The sequence below is a fragment of the Yarrowia lipolytica genome, chromosome 1F (genome assembly GCF_001761485.1).
Source record: "Yarrowia lipolytica chromosome 1F, complete sequence".
NCBI classification, from domain to species: Eukaryota; Fungi; Ascomycota; class Dipodascomycetes; order Dipodascales; genus Yarrowia; species Yarrowia lipolytica.
This window is the reverse complement of record NC_090775.1, coordinates 2,005,804-2,023,323: the sequence shown is the minus strand read 5'-3', so window position 1 is coordinate 2,023,323 and position 17,520 is coordinate 2,005,804. Positions and strand designations below refer to the sequence as shown.

Here is a 17,520-nt window from a genome sequence, read left to right as displayed (position 1 = left end):
TCCACCACACCATGGACGGCATCTCACGAGCCCTACCTGCCAAAGACCGGCTGAAACGTCGCGATGGGCCTGGAGACGCCCCCATGGCCTCTGTTCAGCAGTACAACCAGCCCGGCATGAACTACGGCCGGTCGTATGGCGTGCCGCGACGCGGTAGACCGGGGCCTCCCCAGCGGTTTGCTCCTCCTGGACCTCCGGGACCTGGCGGACTTCCCGGAGCGCAATCCCACGGAGGCCCGGGGCCTCGTCAACGATACAAACCGGCCAAGCAGTTCCAACCGCCCCCCAAGCCCGTGCAGCCGCCTCCACAGCAGCAATACTACGATCAGGGCTATGATCAAGGGTACGATCAGGGCTACGATCAATACGGAGGAGGATACAACCAGGGCTATGACCAGGGCTACGACCAGTACGGAGGGGCTCAGGGGTATGACCAGAACTACAACCAAGGCTACCAGAATGCTCCCCCACCACCTCAGAATCACGGACATGGACACTACCAGCAACCACCACCTCCCCAACGCGGCCCCCAGGGTTACAGAGCGCCTCCTCAGCATGCTCCTCCTCCCCAGCAGCATCACAAGCAAGCTCACGCCCCACCTCCCGCCCAGAAGCACTACGACCAGGGCTACGATAACCAGAACTACGATCAGGGCTACGACCAGGGATACGATAACCAAGGATACGACCAGGGTTATAACAACCACGGAGGTTACAACGACGAAGGATACGACAACCACGGTTACAGCGATCACCAGTACGATCAGCCGGCTAACAACGGAGGCCAGCCACAGTCGTATCCTCCTCGACAGGACGAGTATCAGCATCATCCCAACAACAGTTACCAGCAGCCGCAACAAAATGCGTTTTCGCAGTCGGAGCCGGACCTCACTGCAGGCATCAACAATCTTAGTGTGCGATCCAAGAGCCCATTGCAGAACCCGGGGCCTCCCGTGCAGTCGTATGCAGCCACAGTGGCCAAACGGAACTCGCCCCAGGCCCAGCATCTGCCCTACCCTCTCCCCAAGGCCAAGGTTCCTGCGCCTGCGTCTGGGCAGAGCTCCGTGGTAAAACCGTCCATCCCGCAGCAGGCGTCTCGTAGCACGCCCGATCTGCACGACTACAACCGCGGCAGCAACGACTACAACCACAGCAGCAACGACTACAACCGTGGCAGCGACAGAGGCAGCAACGACAGAGGCAGCAACGACAGAGGCAGCAACAACACGTTTTCGCCTACAAACACCGAGTCGCGTGATTCCCATGACTCGAACCCTGGCTTTCAGTTCACGTCGGCAGCAGCGTCAAACTCGTACAACACAAACACAAACCACAGCGACAACCGAGGGGCGGAAATCGAGCGCAAAATCTACGTGCGAATGTCGCATTATCCTCAACCCGAGAACCCCGTCAACCCCATTCCTCACCAGTACGTTGACAGCTACAAGGAAGAGAATCCCTACGACGAAGAGCGTACTCAGCTGCCTACACATGCTCCTCCTCCGGTTCCTCAGCCTCAGAACAGCAAGTACGCACTGGACGTTCCTGCAGCAGTGCCTGTGAAGCCCCCGATGCATATCAACACATCATCACCAGCACAAGCGGCAGCGCAGTTATCGCACCCCTCGCCCACAAAGGCGTCTTTTTCACATCCCAACGCGCCCTATCCCATCAAGACAGGCAACCATGACGGACGAAGAGGTGATGACAGAAGAGGTTCAGATGACCGACGACAAGATCCTCGTGGAGGTGGTGGTGACGACCGACGAGGCTCAGAAGCAAAGACTAGTGAATTCCCGAGCCCCAGTAGTCTCACATTCACGCATGCGTCTTTGGAGGCCAAAAAACAGCGTGCTATGGCGAACCCAGACGACAATCATGCCCAGCTTGAGTACGCACAGGCAATGTTCAAGGCTGCAGCTCAACTGGCAGACAAGGCCCAGAACGGAAACCCCATCGACTCGAAAACAGCCAAGAAAAATAGAGACTACTGGACAACGCAGGGTCTGAAGATTGTCAAGAAGCTGGCTGCCGTCAACTATGCGCCTGCTCTGTTTGAGTATGGAGTCCAGAGCTCAGACAAAGAGCGAGCGTTCGATCTGTATAACAAGGCAGCCGGTCTGAGTCATCCTGAGGCCTCTTACAGAGTCGGAGTGTGTTTCGAGCTGGGTATTGGAACCCGACGAGATGCTCGAAAGGCTGTTCTGTGGTACAAACGGGCTGCTGATCTGGGTGACACAAAGGCTCTCTACAAGCTTGGCATGACTCACCTTCACGGCACTCTAGGGGAGCAGAAGAATATTCAGGAGGCTGTTGCGTTGTTGGAAGAGGCTGCTGCCAAGGCTGATTCAGAGAACCCACATGCCCTTCATGAATTGGCTCTTCTATATGAGCGTCCCACTTATGAGATGAGTGCGATTTCGGCCGATGGGCGATCTGTGGTTCGTAAGGACGAGACTCGAGCACTATCGCTTTTCATGGCTGCAGGCAAGCTCGGTTATCCTCCTTCTCAGTTTCGTCTGGGCTGCTGCTACGAGTATGGAACTCTAGGCTGTGATGTCAACGCCAAAAAGTCCATTGCTTGGTACTCCTATGCAGCTCAGAAGGGCGAGCCCGAGTCTGAACTGGCTCTGTCGGGCTGGTACCTGACCGGCAGCGATGGTATTCTACAGCAGAGTGATACGGAGGCGTATCTTTGGGCTCGAAAGGCGGCCGAGAAGGGTCTGGTCAAGGCCGAGTACGCTTTGGGATACTTCTGTGAGGTGGGTATTGGTGTGCATAAGGATCTGAACGAGGCCAAGAAGTGGTATTTCAAGGCTGCTGCCCAGAAGCACCCCAAGGCCATTTCACGGTTGAAGGCGATTAACGAGTGTTAAGACACTAAGACGAGGGTGAAACGACATACGGCAAGAGAACGAGAGAGCGCGGAGAGATACACCTCACTCGTGTATGCCTGTGGCGACTGTTTTCCATGAGTCATTTAATCTCTGGAGCTCAGCATTGGGGTTATATTTGAAATCCAACCAGCAGGTTTTCGAATGGACGATAGATAATGAACATAATGTAATTGTACAAGAGTTGTAGGAGAGTGCCGTATGGTCCGTGATACGAGTTCAAGAGCTAATATACATCCCGATGTCTCTTATCTATTGAAGCTACTGTAATGACCGCAAACATAGTCTACTGGATGTACTATGTTGGAGTCATACTTCTGCCAGGGCATTATCATACAGGGACTGTACCGGCACTTGTATTATGTACTTGTTACGTCGGTAAGACAATCGAAGGGTAAAGCTTTCGGTGAAGTTGCGATGCTATCGGTTCCGTATCACCAGTGTATCGCCACTATTTGACTTGTATGAATGTCTCGAGTTTCACCTGTGCTAAAGATAGCAAGGTGGCGAGAGTTTGTAACAGACGAGTCTCAGAGTGTTTTTCAGCGACTGTAGAATGGTGCACGAGCGGGAAGGTACTTCTTGTATAGGTTCAGACAGCTTTGGGCAACCACTGAAGGGGGGGGCCTTCTCTCTCTTGGCTCGGGATTTTTCGGTTTGGGTTAAGCTTGCGGGAAACGGAGATGCAAGCTGGCGGCAGTGTGTTGCACATCCTGGCAACTTTGCAACCAGCGCACCAACCAACGCTAGTTGCTCCTGAACCGCGGAACCATCCATGCTGATGCGGATGCAGATCTACGGCTCATTTGGTCCGCTAACGTGAGACAGGATATGCATTTGAAACCTGCCTCTCCCCTACTGGTACCCTCTGGTGCAGCTGGGCGGCGGGTGAGAGCGATAATCTAGGGGTTCACGAGGTGAGACAGGCGTCACAAAGAAGCTGGGCATGGTGGGGGAAGGGGGAAGGGCAGGATGATGGTGGGGAGGTTCCATTTGGGGGGGTTCCTTTTGTCTTCGTCTGGTACCTGACCCCGGAGAACCCGGGGAACTGTACAGCTCCAAACTGTGTCAGTGCCCCCCCAGCGCTTCCCCATGTTCCACAGGCTCTCCAAGTCTATAATGTAGGGACGACGATCTTTGAGGGGTCAAGACAAGCGATGATCGACCATGCTCCATGTAAGGTGAGGCCGATCTAAATCAAGTCAGGCCATACCTTGTGCAGTCGGGATCGTACTTGAACATACATACGTTCGAGACTGTCGCCGCCAAGCAGCGGTTGCAGAATGATCTTCGTTGTACTTGTTGAGTCCTGTCTATCGACCAGACGACCATTGTGGGTGCCAATTCCCCGAGAACTCCGCAGGCTACGGCTTCACAGCAGGACCTTTCACAAGCGAGTCGGAGCTCTTGGTTCCAAACACAAGTCTGGATTCAGCCCGAACAAGAGACCCTATGCACAAGAAGCTCACACACAGTGCTTTTTTTTTGCCTGCTTGTGCTGTACGGAACTGCTTTTTTTCCCTCACCAGACAAGACATTCAAACTCAGTGCGGGAGGAGGAGGGAGGGGGGTCTTCCATTTTGGTGTCTCGGCGCCCGTTTGGGTTAGCTAAGTACAATGTAAATTGGTGACTGCTTATGTAATGTAAGTCAGTCAGTGGAAACATTGGTTAAGCAGAATCACAATTGAGAGGGGACAAGCAAAATGAAATCAAAGAACCAACACCTTCTGCATCAATCTCTGCTATCTATCAGCTTATTAAGCTGCTTCCAGATACACGGTTCGGATATTTATACTCTGCCCATACTCACCAGACTGCGGGAACAGTTGCTTTTTTTTCCGCATTCGTCCGACCAGATAGAAGATCGGTTTCCTTTTTGTGCAGTGCCGGATTTCTTTTGCGAGCGAGAAACCAGTGGCACTGTTTCTTTTTGCCCGGTTTCTTTTTTCCCGGTTTCTTTTTGCTACATGGTCGAGGCAAGCTGGACTCCCTCACTCGTGACTGCTCACGGATCGGATCTTCAAGTCTAAGGAGACCGTCGGAATGAGGTGATGGTGCTGGTGACATGTATAGTTGGACCGGCTCTCCCCCTGGTTGACATACAGCATTAACACCGGCCCGGACGTCATGCCGGTCGCAAGCCCTGCATTTGTTAATTTTGACGTTGGGCACTATTTCAGCAGCTATTTCGGCAGACAAGGGGGTTAGGGTCGGAAGCAGTGGGTGGGTGTTAGTACAAACGATACCTGGTCTGCAAAAGAAAACATGCGGAGGCGCTGTGACTGACTACACCAATATGTCTATAGACTCTCGTTGAATTGGTTTTAGCGTGTCTCTAGCCCCGGGTAGTGGGATTATCGCCTGCCCGCTTGTGCTTGTGTCTATCCTCTGCTATCAGCCGTGTTTGTGCCGATGAAACGTGGATTCTGGTTGATCGTGTGTCGCAATGAAGATCCTGATGGTGTTTTACCCTCATTTAGACAGTCACTGACTCTATACCACGGCGCCTATCATACAAACGCCATCTGTTTCTGACCCCCCCCCCCCTCCCGTACAACTACCACTATCTCACTTGTAAATCATAGAAACAGGCTTGTGGGATCAAGTACAGTAGTTATCGTATGATTACACGCGCATTGTTTCCCCTATTTTGGCGCTTGGGACCCTATTGTTGCTCTTTCACTTGATAAATCCACCTCTAAAGGGGTCTCTATGTCAACAAAAAGAAATGTTTACAAGAAGACTCCTCAGTGGCTTCCCGAGTGGTTCTTGCACGAGTCTAGCGATCGAATGGTGGAGTTTAAGACATTCCGAGAGTCTGCTACTCGCGAGGAGATTGATTTGCATACTCGAGACAGCCCAAAAGGGCGTTCGAACGGCAGTACACCAAACGTCTTGACAAGGCTCTCGGAGATTGAGAAGCCCAGGTTGAGAAAACCACTGTACAAAACTCATCATCGCTGATGGAGTTTGTAGAGTGCAAGAGACCACTCCAACGTAGACATGAAGGATAAATCGATCGGTGATACTGCAACGCCCTACGTCGTTGTTATCATCTGATGTGACTATCACGTCTGTTTATTGTAACTTGTCGTAGTATAGCAGACAGGAAATGTCGACGATACCAACAGGAATTCGTCTACAGTAAGTATATATATGTACATGACCACCAGATCTGCGGGTGGCTGATTTCAACATGAACCACCGGTACTGTACCGAAAATATGTCTACAGTACCAATAAATAACTTGTACCGTACAACTTACGATGTTACAGTCCCCGCTCAACCGCCAACCGCTACACCGTTTTGACTGGTGGTGTTAATTTCAGTTGTGATTCCCCATTTTCATTATTATTGTTATTACTGTATATTCCCTTGAACTATTAGGAAATAAGGACGGACGTAATTTCAAGAATGCAACAACACAAAAACACTTGCAACAATTCGAATTAATTCGGGAAAAAAAGAGAAAAAAGCTAACATTGGTACCAAATTTACTCCATTTTTTATTTGATTTTTTCCCATTGTCTATCCGTACTCGCTCTCCTATTTCTTGCCATGTTCCATCCTGTATCGTGCACTGCATATGACCGCTCCTTACAAGGTTGCAGCTGCAAATATTCTACCCCTCCAACCGTTCATGGCCTTTTGCGGCACATTTTCGGGGCCGCCGCACGTAGAAACGAATTGGGCCACATTCCAAAGAGGTACAAAACCACATAAGCCAGGGAAAAACATAAATACCAGTGCCACGTACGCCCTAGGAGTCCACCAGACCCCCACATCCACACATCCACACATGGCATCATCATCCCTCTTCTCCCAGCTGCAGGAGAACTCTATCGGGTCCGCCAATATACGACCGTTCTACCTGTTCTCACCAACCTCGATGGACTTGATTCAAGACGTGCAACGCAAGGTGGAGGAGGCTGGAGGAGATGAAGAGCGCGGCGTGGAGCTCAATCATATGGGACTGACGGAGGTGAGTGATGGCGTGGCAGAGCTGCTGTTGCGGGTCCGCAAGCTGTCTCTCACGGGCAATATGCTCACAGACCTACCTCCGCTCATGGGCCATATGACGCAATTGCGGTACTTGGATCTGAGTAACAATGCTCTACACAACGTCCCTGCGGTTGTGACTCGGCTGACGACGCTCGAAATCCTCGATGTCTCCTACAACCAGGTGGAGGCTTTCCCGGAGGGCATGCTGCGGCTCACCAATCTCATGGTCTTGTCGTTTTCACACAACAAGCTGCGCCATGTGCCATCGTTCATCGCGGACATGGCAGAACTGCGGCTCATGGAGATTGATGGCAACCCGTTCGTGGACCCCCCTCCTCCATGTGTCGACCCACAAGCCGAGGGAGTGCTAGATTGGGTTGAAGAAGTCAAGGAGTGGCTGAGGAGTAAACGAATACAACCACCTCCACAGCAGCAGTTGCCACAGCAGCAGTTGCCACAGATACAGACACAGACACCACAACAAGTGCCACCAACACCAACACCAACACAAGCACAAGCTCCGTCAGTGCACACCACGCCTCCAGTGACACCCCTCGAAGATGACCCCATTTCGTCCCGACAGGCCAAACGAATGGGCGTCATTGTCAAAAAATACCGATCCACCACGTCACATGCTCGTGGGGCGTCACATGACTCAGCCATTGGAGATCCCGTCCAAGGTCAAGGCTCGTCCACGGGAGCCTACTTCAAGCGGCTGTCCACGCTTCCCGAGGAACGCAAAAACAACACGATCGAGGCGTGTCGAAAAATCCTCTTTGCCTTTTCTGAGATCCTGCCAGCCATCAAAACATACAGCGGCTTTTGCAAAGATAGAAAACTGGTGGCGAAAGCGGCCAATCTACATGGCACGTGCCAGCAACAACAGGAGGCACTACTGGCGGCACTGGAGAGATATGAAGAGACGGTACAGGACGCTACAGTGGAATCTGCCGTCGTGGAAAGGGCGGGGCTCTGCGTGGGCTCTCTGCGGCGCATTCTGGCGCTGTTGCATTCCAACATTGCCTTGTTTGCATCGGCAGACATTCGGTACACGCGCCTGATGCTTCTGTCGACATTTGGATCCTTATCCGAAGTCCATAACGCGTGGCATACCCTGTTTCCGCCTAATGAGCCCGACAAGTTCAGCACCGTGTCTCCCGCAGACCGAGCGCTGTACGAGAAGCTCATCAGTGCGACCAACTGCGCTCAAAACGTGCTGGGACAGCTGACGGAGTTCATCTCCAAGAGCGCAGCTGCGTCTGCACACGCTGGAGGCACCATTTCGCCTCACGTGACCATCCTGGTGAAGGAGCTCACGTCCACGTGTGTGGCAGGAGCAGACGCGACTCGCCAAGTACGTCAGCGGCTTGACCGAGTGGCCAGAGGCGATTTCCCGCCGCGACAGCAGTTCCTGGACACGACATCGTACTTCCTCAAGGTGGTGATTGCCATGTTGGCCGCTACAAGACAGGCCATGGACGATCTACCGATTCTGGGCAATGCGTCTGCAGCTCTGGGAACCCTGACCAAGTTGACTAAGGAGATTGCCATTTCGCTGGAATACAAGCCCAAGGATAACGGCGGAGGTGCTGGAATGGGAATGGGTGGCATTGGAGGTCTTCCTACTGCTACAGGGTCTACATTTGCGCCCCCAACAATGCCTGCTGTGATTCCTCAGTTCTCACCTGCGGCGAGCGGGCAAACCACTCCGCTAGTGGCTGCCTTGGGTCCTGCAGCCAGTGTTGTTGAGGGCTTTTTCGATCATCACCAGGTTGAATAGACAGAGAGACGGAGAAGAAAACGAGAAAAACGCGGGGATGTACATTATGGGGCGGAGAGCTTGGGTGGGGTAATGTTTTGTGGGGACGAGGAGGAAGGAGAGACTGTGTTCTAGAGACTATGTGCTGCAGCGGGCGTTATTTTTCCATGTGTCCATGGATCAAGCAATTTGGGTCACATTTCTTCGCTTGACAGAGTGCGCATGTGACGGACCAGCAATTATACACACCTGCCCCTGTACGAGTAGACGTGCTCACGCTCGTATATCCAGCGCCATCCACCATCCGATCATTTTATCATCACCATAAATAACTTATTATAACGGTCTTTGTGCCCATGCAGGTTGATGCTGCCGGTGGGAGCATGTCTCTCATAAGTTGTAATGCCTCCATGCGCTTCGCTTGTTCGTAGGTTTTTCGTCTCGCTTTGTGTTTTTCCCCCCGTCGTCTGCTGCCATCACCTGTTCGCGTTCAGCCTTCTCCTTTCTGCTGGCTGCTTGTAAGATGGCATTTATGATTTACGAGGGGGCGGTCAATAGGCACTTAGTTTGGTTTTTTTTTGGCAATCTGCAACCTTTTTTGCCAAGGTTGCAAAACTGAAACATTGTCTCTGTGTGGGAAGAGCTTGTGCTTTTGTGTGGGACGCAACAGGGCTGTTTTCTGCTTGTGTGTGTCGGTGTCGGCCCTCTTGTACAGGCCCGGTGGTTTTGTTGAGCCCGTGTTCCTTGCGGTTCCCCGCATGTGACATGTGGGAAGCATCTGCTGGGGGTTTCAGGTGGAGGGAGAGCTCTTGGCCGTAGTGTCTCGCATGTGATAGTTGCAACTGGCCGTTGTATTATGCTACAAGTGCAAGTGCAAGCGTGAGTGCCAATACCAGTGCAAATACAGGTACATGTATCACCACCCCGCTCTGTCTCGTTCTTGACCCCACAGTTTGCGATTTACAGTAGCAAGGGGGCAAATCAGCGAGAGTTAACGGCGGGGAAGCTGCGATAGACGGGATCGACGGACACCATTCCGTGGGTCCGCAAGTTCAGGCTCTGCAATGCACCCTAGAAGTGCTCGTACTGTACCGTACCGTAGGCGATGCGCGAACTCTGAAGTGCAACATTAGCCGGGCCATGTAGAGTAGGCGTAGTTAAAGAGCGTCGTGCAAAAGTGAGCGTTATCCGTCCCGGTAGGGTGTCTCACACGGAGTCACTGGGGCCACCACAAGCCCAGACGCGAGGTTACAGCCACTGTCTCACCCCAGCAATGGTGGAGTGGGAGGACCTTGTACATGCACATCACCGTGTGGTTCTGTAGTATGACATGAGTGTTTTGAACCAGGGTCTCGAGTGTCACTTGTCCTGGGATTTTTCCTCTTGAAGACGATGCAATGTTGGATGGGGGGGAGTGGGTGTTGTCAAAGCAAGGTGCACAAACCTGCATGGAAGGGGGAGAGGAGGCGTTGATGCGCACTGCGTTTTACAAGGTGTGACGAACAATTAAAAATGTCAGACACAGATTGAGTGCCGTCGGATCCCGGAGACCCAAGTAGAGTATTTCTCGTATGGTATTGCAGCTCTACACCCATCTTACTTGTACTGTATTAATGCTACATGTAGAGAGAATGTAACGGACGTAGACGACTGCCGTTAAAAGAAATATTAGTCAATGCATCGATCTGGCTATTCGTACATTTGAACCAACCACATTGGTTTGTCCCCTGTTCTTAGAGGAAAGATCATCATTGTGGTTGCTTAGGAACATCGTCGCATTGGGGTTTGATGTCAAGAAACGCCGTGGTCTGAGAAAACAAGTGCTGGGTGTCTTCATTGGTTATATTTCGGCTCATTGGTTATATATCGGCTCATATCGGCTCATGGGCTATATATCGGCTCAATTGGTTATATATCGGCTCAATTGGTTAGGTTTTTTCTGAATTTTTTCCTGCAATAATTGGTCTGCATATTCCAACTAATTAGTTATATTGGTTAGACACTGCAGTTTAAAAAAAAAAATGTCTTAAACTGGTCTTCAGAGCAATCCCAACCAAGAGTTTTTATGCGATATTATTTCTAAAGAAGGTAAGCCATTCCGCACTAACTGTTGGATATATTTGCAATCATCTATTCTCTCTTCTATATCTCCCATTCAGTGCTTCGCTTTGTACAATGGACCCTACTGTAGCTCCTCCCTTATCTATCTAGCCTGGTGCATGTAAAACGCGAGGGAAACGCGACTCTGAAAAATCAGCACATCGCACTACACCAAGACGATGGAAGCGGCCGCGGAATTCATCAATCATACGCTGGTATCCAAGGGCTACCTTCTCAGTGACCGACTCAAGTTTGCAACCGTTTCCAAAACGCCGCTCGAAAATGTGGAGGAGAACGACATGCTGGTGATCAACACCATTTACTCGCTGCTACAGTCTCTGGAAAAGGACTCCAAGGCCGAAGAGAACCGGCTGAGGCGAGTGGCGGATCTGGAGCACGACAATGACCGTCTACGCAACGAAATAAGGGCCCTGCATCGCAAAAATCACGATCTTCACACGCGTCTAGCTCACGAGGAGAACGCGTTACAGAACGCCAAAAGAGAAATTGCGAGGCTGGAAGCCGCAGCTAAGAACGAGAGAGGCAGTCTTACGCGTGCAAAAATGGCCGTCGACAGATTCAAGCAGCAGAGTATGGTTGAAATGCGCAAACGGGACGTTCGACTGGAGCGAATGCGAGAACTGGCCCGAAAAGGGACAGCAATCTCTTCTGATTCGCTGGTGACATTTACACCACCATCACCAGACGTCAGACAGCTTGATAATGAGCTCATCAGAGACAACAAAATGCTGCTGTCGCTCATCTACAAAACTATCGACGACATTGACATGCTGAAACGGAATGCACTTGAGACCCAACCAGGAGAATACAAGGCCCCGACGGAAGACGATCTCAACTCCATCGTCCAATTGTCCGTGTCCGAATTACAGCATGGAGGCACATTTTCACTCAACCGGACCGATGACCTTAATGAACTAGCAGCCACTATGGCTGATAACCTGTCTTCACTCCGAGATGCCCTGTCGCAACGGTTCACGCTACCTGAAGTCGATCACGATAGTGAGGTTGCCGTGCTAAAACGACAGCTGCACGAGTCCAACGAAAATTGGCACAAGGCAGTCAAAACAATGGAGGAATGGAAAGCATATCGCGGGGAACAGCACAGCACGAGGTGAATCTCAAACTACACTAAGTAGCCGTGTCGTTTTCTGCCATTTCGAAGCGGCTTAGTGCTTCCGATGTGCCGTGTACAGTACCGTCTCTTTTCCCGGCTCTTCCGCGTAGACCCTGTTCCATCATCCCCGCGGACCGGGCTTCTGAAACGGCTGGGATGCAGCCATCTGGCCGCCACACGCTACTGACTAGCCTGACGTGTGGATCTCCCACTTGACAGCTGACAGGAGGGTGTCGCATCGGCTATTAATGCCTCGACCAATGTCAAAGATGATGCTGCTGCACACTAATGTAAGTACAGTAATAATACAGCAGCAGTGCGTGTTGTCTGCTCTCACAGTTGTGTGCGTCACAAGTGCACGGACTGCACAACACCCCAACTTTCGATTATCATCGCAAGTGTGTCCAGAATCGCTCTCGGTCCGTAGCCAAGAACCTACCAGATAAGGCTCTGCACAACCTCCAAGACCCTTTGTGATACAGGTGGCTCTGCTAAAAGCGGCCTTTTGTCTAGCTAATCTAGCTGTCGCCCCTAGACGTACAAGTAGCACGGGCATGTGCTAATGTGCTGAGGCTAGAGTTGCCTAAGGGACAACAAGGGGGCAGCGACACTAAGCATATTTGGGCCAAGGGGCAGATGGAGTAGATCTGGCTAGAGAAATAGCTGCATGTGTGGTGACAGTGACACCACCGTGAGGAGCTTGTCGGCCACTAGTGGAAAAGCAGCCATATCGTCGTGGCAGCTACCAACCACGGTAGTATCGAGCTATCACTCACCTATGGCTCTTCAATTGCACCTTTTAGCCCCTATACCTTGGCACAATGTTGGTTAATTAGGGATGATGGTCGCTGCACTAGTTTAACACCTCCGGGCGCGCTACTAGTGACAAAAGAAGCCGGAAAAGCAAAACACCCCTGTAGGTTATTGCTGTGCTAAAACCCGCCAATATCGGGTGGGTCCGGTGCTCACTGGACCACGGAGATGCCTGTGGTCGAAACTCGAAACTACAAGACGCTTTCCAAACGTGCCGCACCAAGAGCTAGCTCCAAACCACCCTCAGGCTAACGAAAGACAGCTCCTCCACCCTTTCACCTGACGGTTTAATACGACACCTTCACATGACAAGGGGGAAACAAGAGCACCCTGGGCTCGTATTTGTCTAGACCACTCGTATTATTAATTGTGTCCACAAATTCTAACTCCTCGAACACTTCACAATAGAAACACTTATCCTATATTATCATACAACGTAGGGTTGCGCCGACAAGCGAAAATACGACAAAGAAAGGCAACAAAAATAGGTCAAACATTGGCGGGTGTCTGAGGTCGCGCTCTCGTTGCATCTGGAACCGGGGCGGCCATCAATGCTAGCAGGTTGCAGGGCCGAAGCAGCCATGGTTGCCAACGCACTACGGAACTCCTGGCGCTCTGCTAAATGTAAATAATATTTCATGTTCACTCAACATCAACATCAGTTTCCATGATACCAGCTACACAAGTCGCAATATGATACATAGTTTACATTAAATAATGGTACAGGTTAGTAATCAGCCTAGCAAGTTTTGGATGCTTAACTTGCTACGGGTGGGTGCCGTGGAGCTTGTAGCCGACGTTGGCGACGTTGACGCAGAAGATGCTGCTGCCGCAGCCGAAGATGCTGCTGCTGCAGTAGGCGGAGACGGAGATATGGCAGGCGAAATAGCGTTGCGAATCTCGGTCGGCGACGTGGGGTGCGGCTGAGGCTTCCACTCTCGCTTGTCAGAGTCTGACAGCGTTGGTGACAGCCGGTCGTATCCCCCAGCGCCCACTCCATCGGCACTAGCCCCATCGGCGCTACCGCTCTTTTTGTCCGTGGAAGCCATGGAGCTCACGGGGATAAACACACACTCCTGGTTGAAGCGAATGCAGTTGGAGCAACGTGAGTCTGGATTCTCGGGGTCGAAGCCCGAGCACCGGATCTTACGCCGCCGACAGTACCGGCATGCAATAGAGGTCCGCTGGCGTGCCGGAATGGGACGTCGCAGAGCAAACGACGGGCCAGGCACAGCCACTCCAAGCTGCATTTGGTGGCCCATCAGATGTGGCGGGGGTGGAGGAATGTGGTGGTGCTGCAGATGCGAGTGTGGTGGGCCCATGGGAGGCATGGGGCCAGAGGGACCATGGGCATGAGCCATGGGCTGCGGCGGCGTGGGGTACCGCATATCACCAACACCATACGGCGAAAAGTACTGCTGGTGAGGGTAGATCAGGGTTTGTGGTGGGGGAGGGGGAGGGGGAGGCCCATGAATGCCGCCATGGGGTTGATGCAAGCCCAGGGGTGTCTGTGTTGGCGTCTGGACAGCAGGAGGTGCCTGCGTCATGTTTGGCGAGATTGGAGGGCCATGTGTGTAATGATAGTCGTGGAGGGAAGGTGGCGGTGGTGGCGGTGGATGCTGCTGTTGCAGTTGCGGCGGCGGGGGCTGATGCAATTGGGCTGACTGATGCTGAAGATGATGAGTGGAGTTTGTTGTATGCGAGTAAGGGTAGTGGTAAGGCGACGGTGGCTGCTGCTGGCCGTTGGGCGACAACTGGGTATGTGTATGTGCCGAGGAGGGTCGGGGGACGGGTGAATGTGACCCCACCGTTTCGAGACGGCGCCGTTTGAGTGACGTCAGGTCATCTCGACCGTGATGGTCAGCAGCATCAATGAGGTCTTCTCTTTTAGCTTGGGGCGACTGCGGTGGCGGCGGGTTGATACTCTGTGGTTGGATTGGCAGAGGTAGCCGGGGCGTCATGGGTACTAATGGTTAGTTTGTTGTCGGGGACTTTTGTGTGAATGTGACAAAAAAGCAGATAACATCGTGTCTGTGCGTCACGGGTATTTTTGCTTGCCTCCATCTGTGTCTGTGTTGGTACGCTTGTTGTTTTTCCTTCCACCCCTCCCTGATCTGGACTTGCCAAATCCAGATGCATGCACCCTTACCGTATCCACTGCATAGCCGGATGTCCGCGAAGCTTCTTGCACTTTTAAATGTATGCCTAGAACTCAGCCGAGTCCCACCCGGTACATCACCCAGGTATATCACGCTCGCAGAACCCCCGGCAGCTTCTCGGGAGGGGGGGAGAGCCCACAATTCACTGCCGACCTGAAGGTGCCACTGGAGGTCCTAGTGCCAAACCTAGAGGGCCAACTTCAAGTGACAAGTTGTTGCCGAGCAAGACGTATCCGGGCCGCATGCGTAAACTTGATTTCTGGTAAATGGCGGTACGGGTCGGGGTTAGGGTACACACAGAGTACAATAGGGCCCACTTGTTGTCTCTTCGGCTTTTTCCCCGCTATGAATATCTGTATGTAGCGACAGGGCTTGCAGAAACGGTGCAACGGAGAAGTATCGAGCTAGCCGCAAGCGGAAAAAAATCGAAAACAGTAAAATGGCCGGCTCAGGACTGACAAAGATTTGGGAAAAATGCACAGGCGAAAAAAAAACCACATGAACAAGACAAGACGTTGAACAAAAATAGAGGTAGACACGCCCCTGAAAAGTGGATCCATTTCGTAACCAACCACAACAACCACAGACAGTAGCAAGATGGAACTCGGACCCTGACACGATAATATCAGAGCCTGGCACATATTGCTAGAGAACAAATAATGAACAAACAAACAAACAGTAGACGCAGGCGACCCCACCAGATCATGACAGCCAAGGGGTGGAGGAGGCGGAGGGATCGCATAACCGCACTTGCTGCCGCACCGATTCCTTCCTCCGACTAAGTTGCCTGTTCCGGTCTTTCGTCCCGACTGCCTCGCGCGCGTAGGTGCATAGTTTCGGCGGTACGCATGTGCTGAGCAGACGCCAAGGAAACATGCAACCTTATTTTGCACTCTTGGGACCTGGATGCTGCAGCTGACTAAGACATATGCTCCTGTCCTGTTTCCTCACCTTAGTTGCCCTCACCCAACTCTTACCCTGCATTCGCAAACATAGTCTTTTCACCCTGAGAGGTATTTCCTGCAGATACAATCCGCTGATCACTCTGCCCTCCCGTTGCGCATCTGTGCGGTGAACATCAAACTCTGCTCTCTGGTGGGTGGGTGTTGGGTGACAGTACCAAATGTAGAGGGAGCGGTGCAGAAATGTGCGGAAGTTGCATAAACAGTCACTATTGTGAAGTACACGGAGGCAAGATGTAGGCGAAAAAGAAACGTCTAACTGATGGCCTCTCCACACACAAAAGTATCGAAAGTGGTCCTAACCGCTCAATTGCTTTGAGAACCACGACCCTGGATATGGATCTACCTTGCGATCTGCTGTGCCGATGAGCAAGGGGGTGCTGTACGCGGTGTCAGATCATAGCTGTCTGGTGGGGGCTTGTGTAGAGGATGGAATGACTGCCTGTCTGTCCATCTATCCGTCTGTCAGCCTGTCTGTCTCCCTATCTGTTTCCCGCTCTGTATCTCTGTCTGTATCTCTGTCTGTCTGTCTGACTGCCTGCCGATCTGTTTGTCTGTCCGCTGTCTGTCGTTCTGTCGGCCTATCTGTATCCAGTATCACGTTTTCAGGGCTGGTCGGGTCCGCCAAAGTCCTATCCCTCATATCATCATCACTTTGTCACCGTACTCACCTGGTGGGCAATGGCCCTTTGGGATAATTATCGAGAGTATCTTGAAAAGGAGGCCACCTGTGGCAGAGGTCGTTTCGTAGGAGCCCTTGTTGGAATCTGAGAGTGTGTCGGGGAAGAAGTCGTCAAGTAATAGTGACGCAAAAGTGCCACTCAGCCCTTGTAATTTGGGTCTCTAAGCCTCTTTATATCCAAAAGGTGGTCGAGTGTCTTGGTGTGTCATTTTAGGCTCTCTATAAGCACCACTTTGCGTTTTTCCACCCTCTTTGTTTCTCGTGATGAGGTGCAAAAACACAAAGTTGCCGGCTACTTTCAAAAACACAAAGTCATACGGACGGAGCCAGAAATCTTGTTTAACGTTTCAAATGTGAAAAGCTAGAAACGGAAACCCCACATAAGGTTGGAGCACTAGCTTTTAGCCATAACGCTTACTAAGAGTAGAGCCAGGGCCTGTTCGTGGTGTCCCCCTGGGTCCTCCTCCTTTTTCGTTTTTGTTTGTTTTCGCATAAGAATAAATTTCGCGACCAGCACAGGGAAAAAAAAAAAAAAAAAAAAAAAAACCGTAAAACAACAACGAAGAACAACTCTCGGTAGAAGTACCCCTCTCATTCTAACTGCCGATACCTCCCGACAAGCTCCGCTCACGTGACATCTCCTCCACCCCCCCGTGGGTCGCCGTTTCCCACCTTGCACTGTTTCCGGTGGCACATGAGAGGCGCATCTTTGCAAGCATCTACTCATCATCTCCACCAAGCCGTATAGGTGTCCCCTCTTTCTCGCGAGTGCTCTTGCATCTCCATTGCTTGGGAGTCGGCTCTTTTTCGCTTTTGTCGCCAGCTGGAGGTAAAAAAAACTCACATTAAGTTGTGCATCCATCCACATGTAGACGATGCAGTCCATCATAAGCGAAGCCACGACGGATGGCGAATGGTTACAAGCGACAAGTTCTTGTAGATGGAGTTGGATGGAATTTCGGAATAGTTTGAGAAAAGAAGAGCCATTATTTGCATTGTTTCGAGTTTAGCTG

General features: G+C 51.7%; 8 protein-coding genes across 8 annotated transcripts; 6 read left to right on the top strand and 2 right to left on the bottom strand.

Moving 5' to 3' along the window:
* Positions 1-11: 11 nt before the first annotated feature.
* On the top strand, positions 12-2,876 carry YALI1_F20233g (uncharacterized protein; the record flags this gene model as incomplete). The annotated part of the gene is made up of 1 exon (XM_505444.3): positions 12-2,876. The coding sequence occupies one exon, from the start codon at positions 12-14 to the stop codon at positions 2,874-2,876; it is 2,865 nt and encodes a 954-aa protein (XP_505444.3).
* Positions 2,877-4,960: 2,084 nt separating this feature from the next.
* YALI1_F20182g (uncharacterized protein) lies at positions 4,961-5,212 on the top strand (the record flags this gene model as incomplete). Its single annotated transcript, XM_068283404.1, has 2 exons — positions 4,961-4,988; positions 5,037-5,212. The coding sequence occupies 2 exons, from the start codon at positions 4,961-4,963 to the stop codon at positions 5,210-5,212; spliced, it is 204 nt and encodes a 67-aa protein (XP_068139505.1).
* Positions 5,213-5,607: 395 nt separating this feature from the next.
* YALI1_F20177g (uncharacterized protein) lies at positions 5,608-5,859 on the top strand (the record flags this gene model as incomplete). The annotated part of the gene is made up of 1 exon (XM_068283403.1): positions 5,608-5,859. One exon carries the CDS (start codon positions 5,608-5,610, stop codon positions 5,857-5,859), a length of 252 nt encoding a protein of 83 aa, XP_068139504.1.
* Positions 5,860-6,481: 622 nt separating this feature from the next.
* YALI1_F20168g (uncharacterized protein) lies at positions 6,482-8,677 on the top strand (the record flags this gene model as incomplete). The annotated part of the gene is made up of 1 exon (XM_505442.4): positions 6,482-8,677. One exon carries the CDS (start codon positions 6,482-6,484, stop codon positions 8,675-8,677), a length of 2,196 nt encoding a protein of 731 aa, XP_505442.4.
* Positions 8,678-8,714: 37 nt separating this feature from the next.
* Positions 8,715-8,984, top strand: YALI1_F20145g (uncharacterized protein; the record flags this gene model as incomplete). Its single annotated transcript, XM_068283402.1, has 2 exons — positions 8,715-8,746; positions 8,792-8,984. The coding sequence occupies 2 exons, from the start codon at positions 8,715-8,717 to the stop codon at positions 8,982-8,984; spliced, it is 225 nt and encodes a 74-aa protein (XP_068139503.1).
* Positions 8,985-10,935: 1,951 nt separating this feature from the next.
* Positions 10,936-11,892, top strand: YALI1_F20123g (uncharacterized protein; the record flags this gene model as incomplete). The annotated part of the gene is made up of 1 exon (XM_505441.3): positions 10,936-11,892. The coding sequence occupies one exon, from the start codon at positions 10,936-10,938 to the stop codon at positions 11,890-11,892; it is 957 nt and encodes a 318-aa protein (XP_505441.1).
* A 1,546-nt stretch (positions 11,893-13,438) lies between these two features.
* YALI1_F20086g (uncharacterized protein) lies at positions 13,439-14,665 on the bottom strand (the record flags this gene model as incomplete). Its single annotated transcript, XM_505440.3, has 1 exon — positions 13,439-14,665. One exon carries the CDS (start codon positions 14,663-14,665, stop codon positions 13,439-13,441), a length of 1,227 nt encoding a protein of 408 aa, XP_505440.3.
* A 2,236-nt stretch (positions 14,666-16,901) lies between these two features.
* Positions 16,902-17,396, bottom strand: YALI1_F20059g (uncharacterized protein; the record flags this gene model as incomplete). The annotated part of the gene is made up of 1 exon (XM_068283401.1): positions 16,902-17,396. One exon carries the CDS (start codon positions 17,394-17,396, stop codon positions 16,902-16,904), a length of 495 nt encoding a protein of 164 aa, XP_068139502.1.
* Positions 17,397-17,520: the final 124 nt, after the last annotated feature.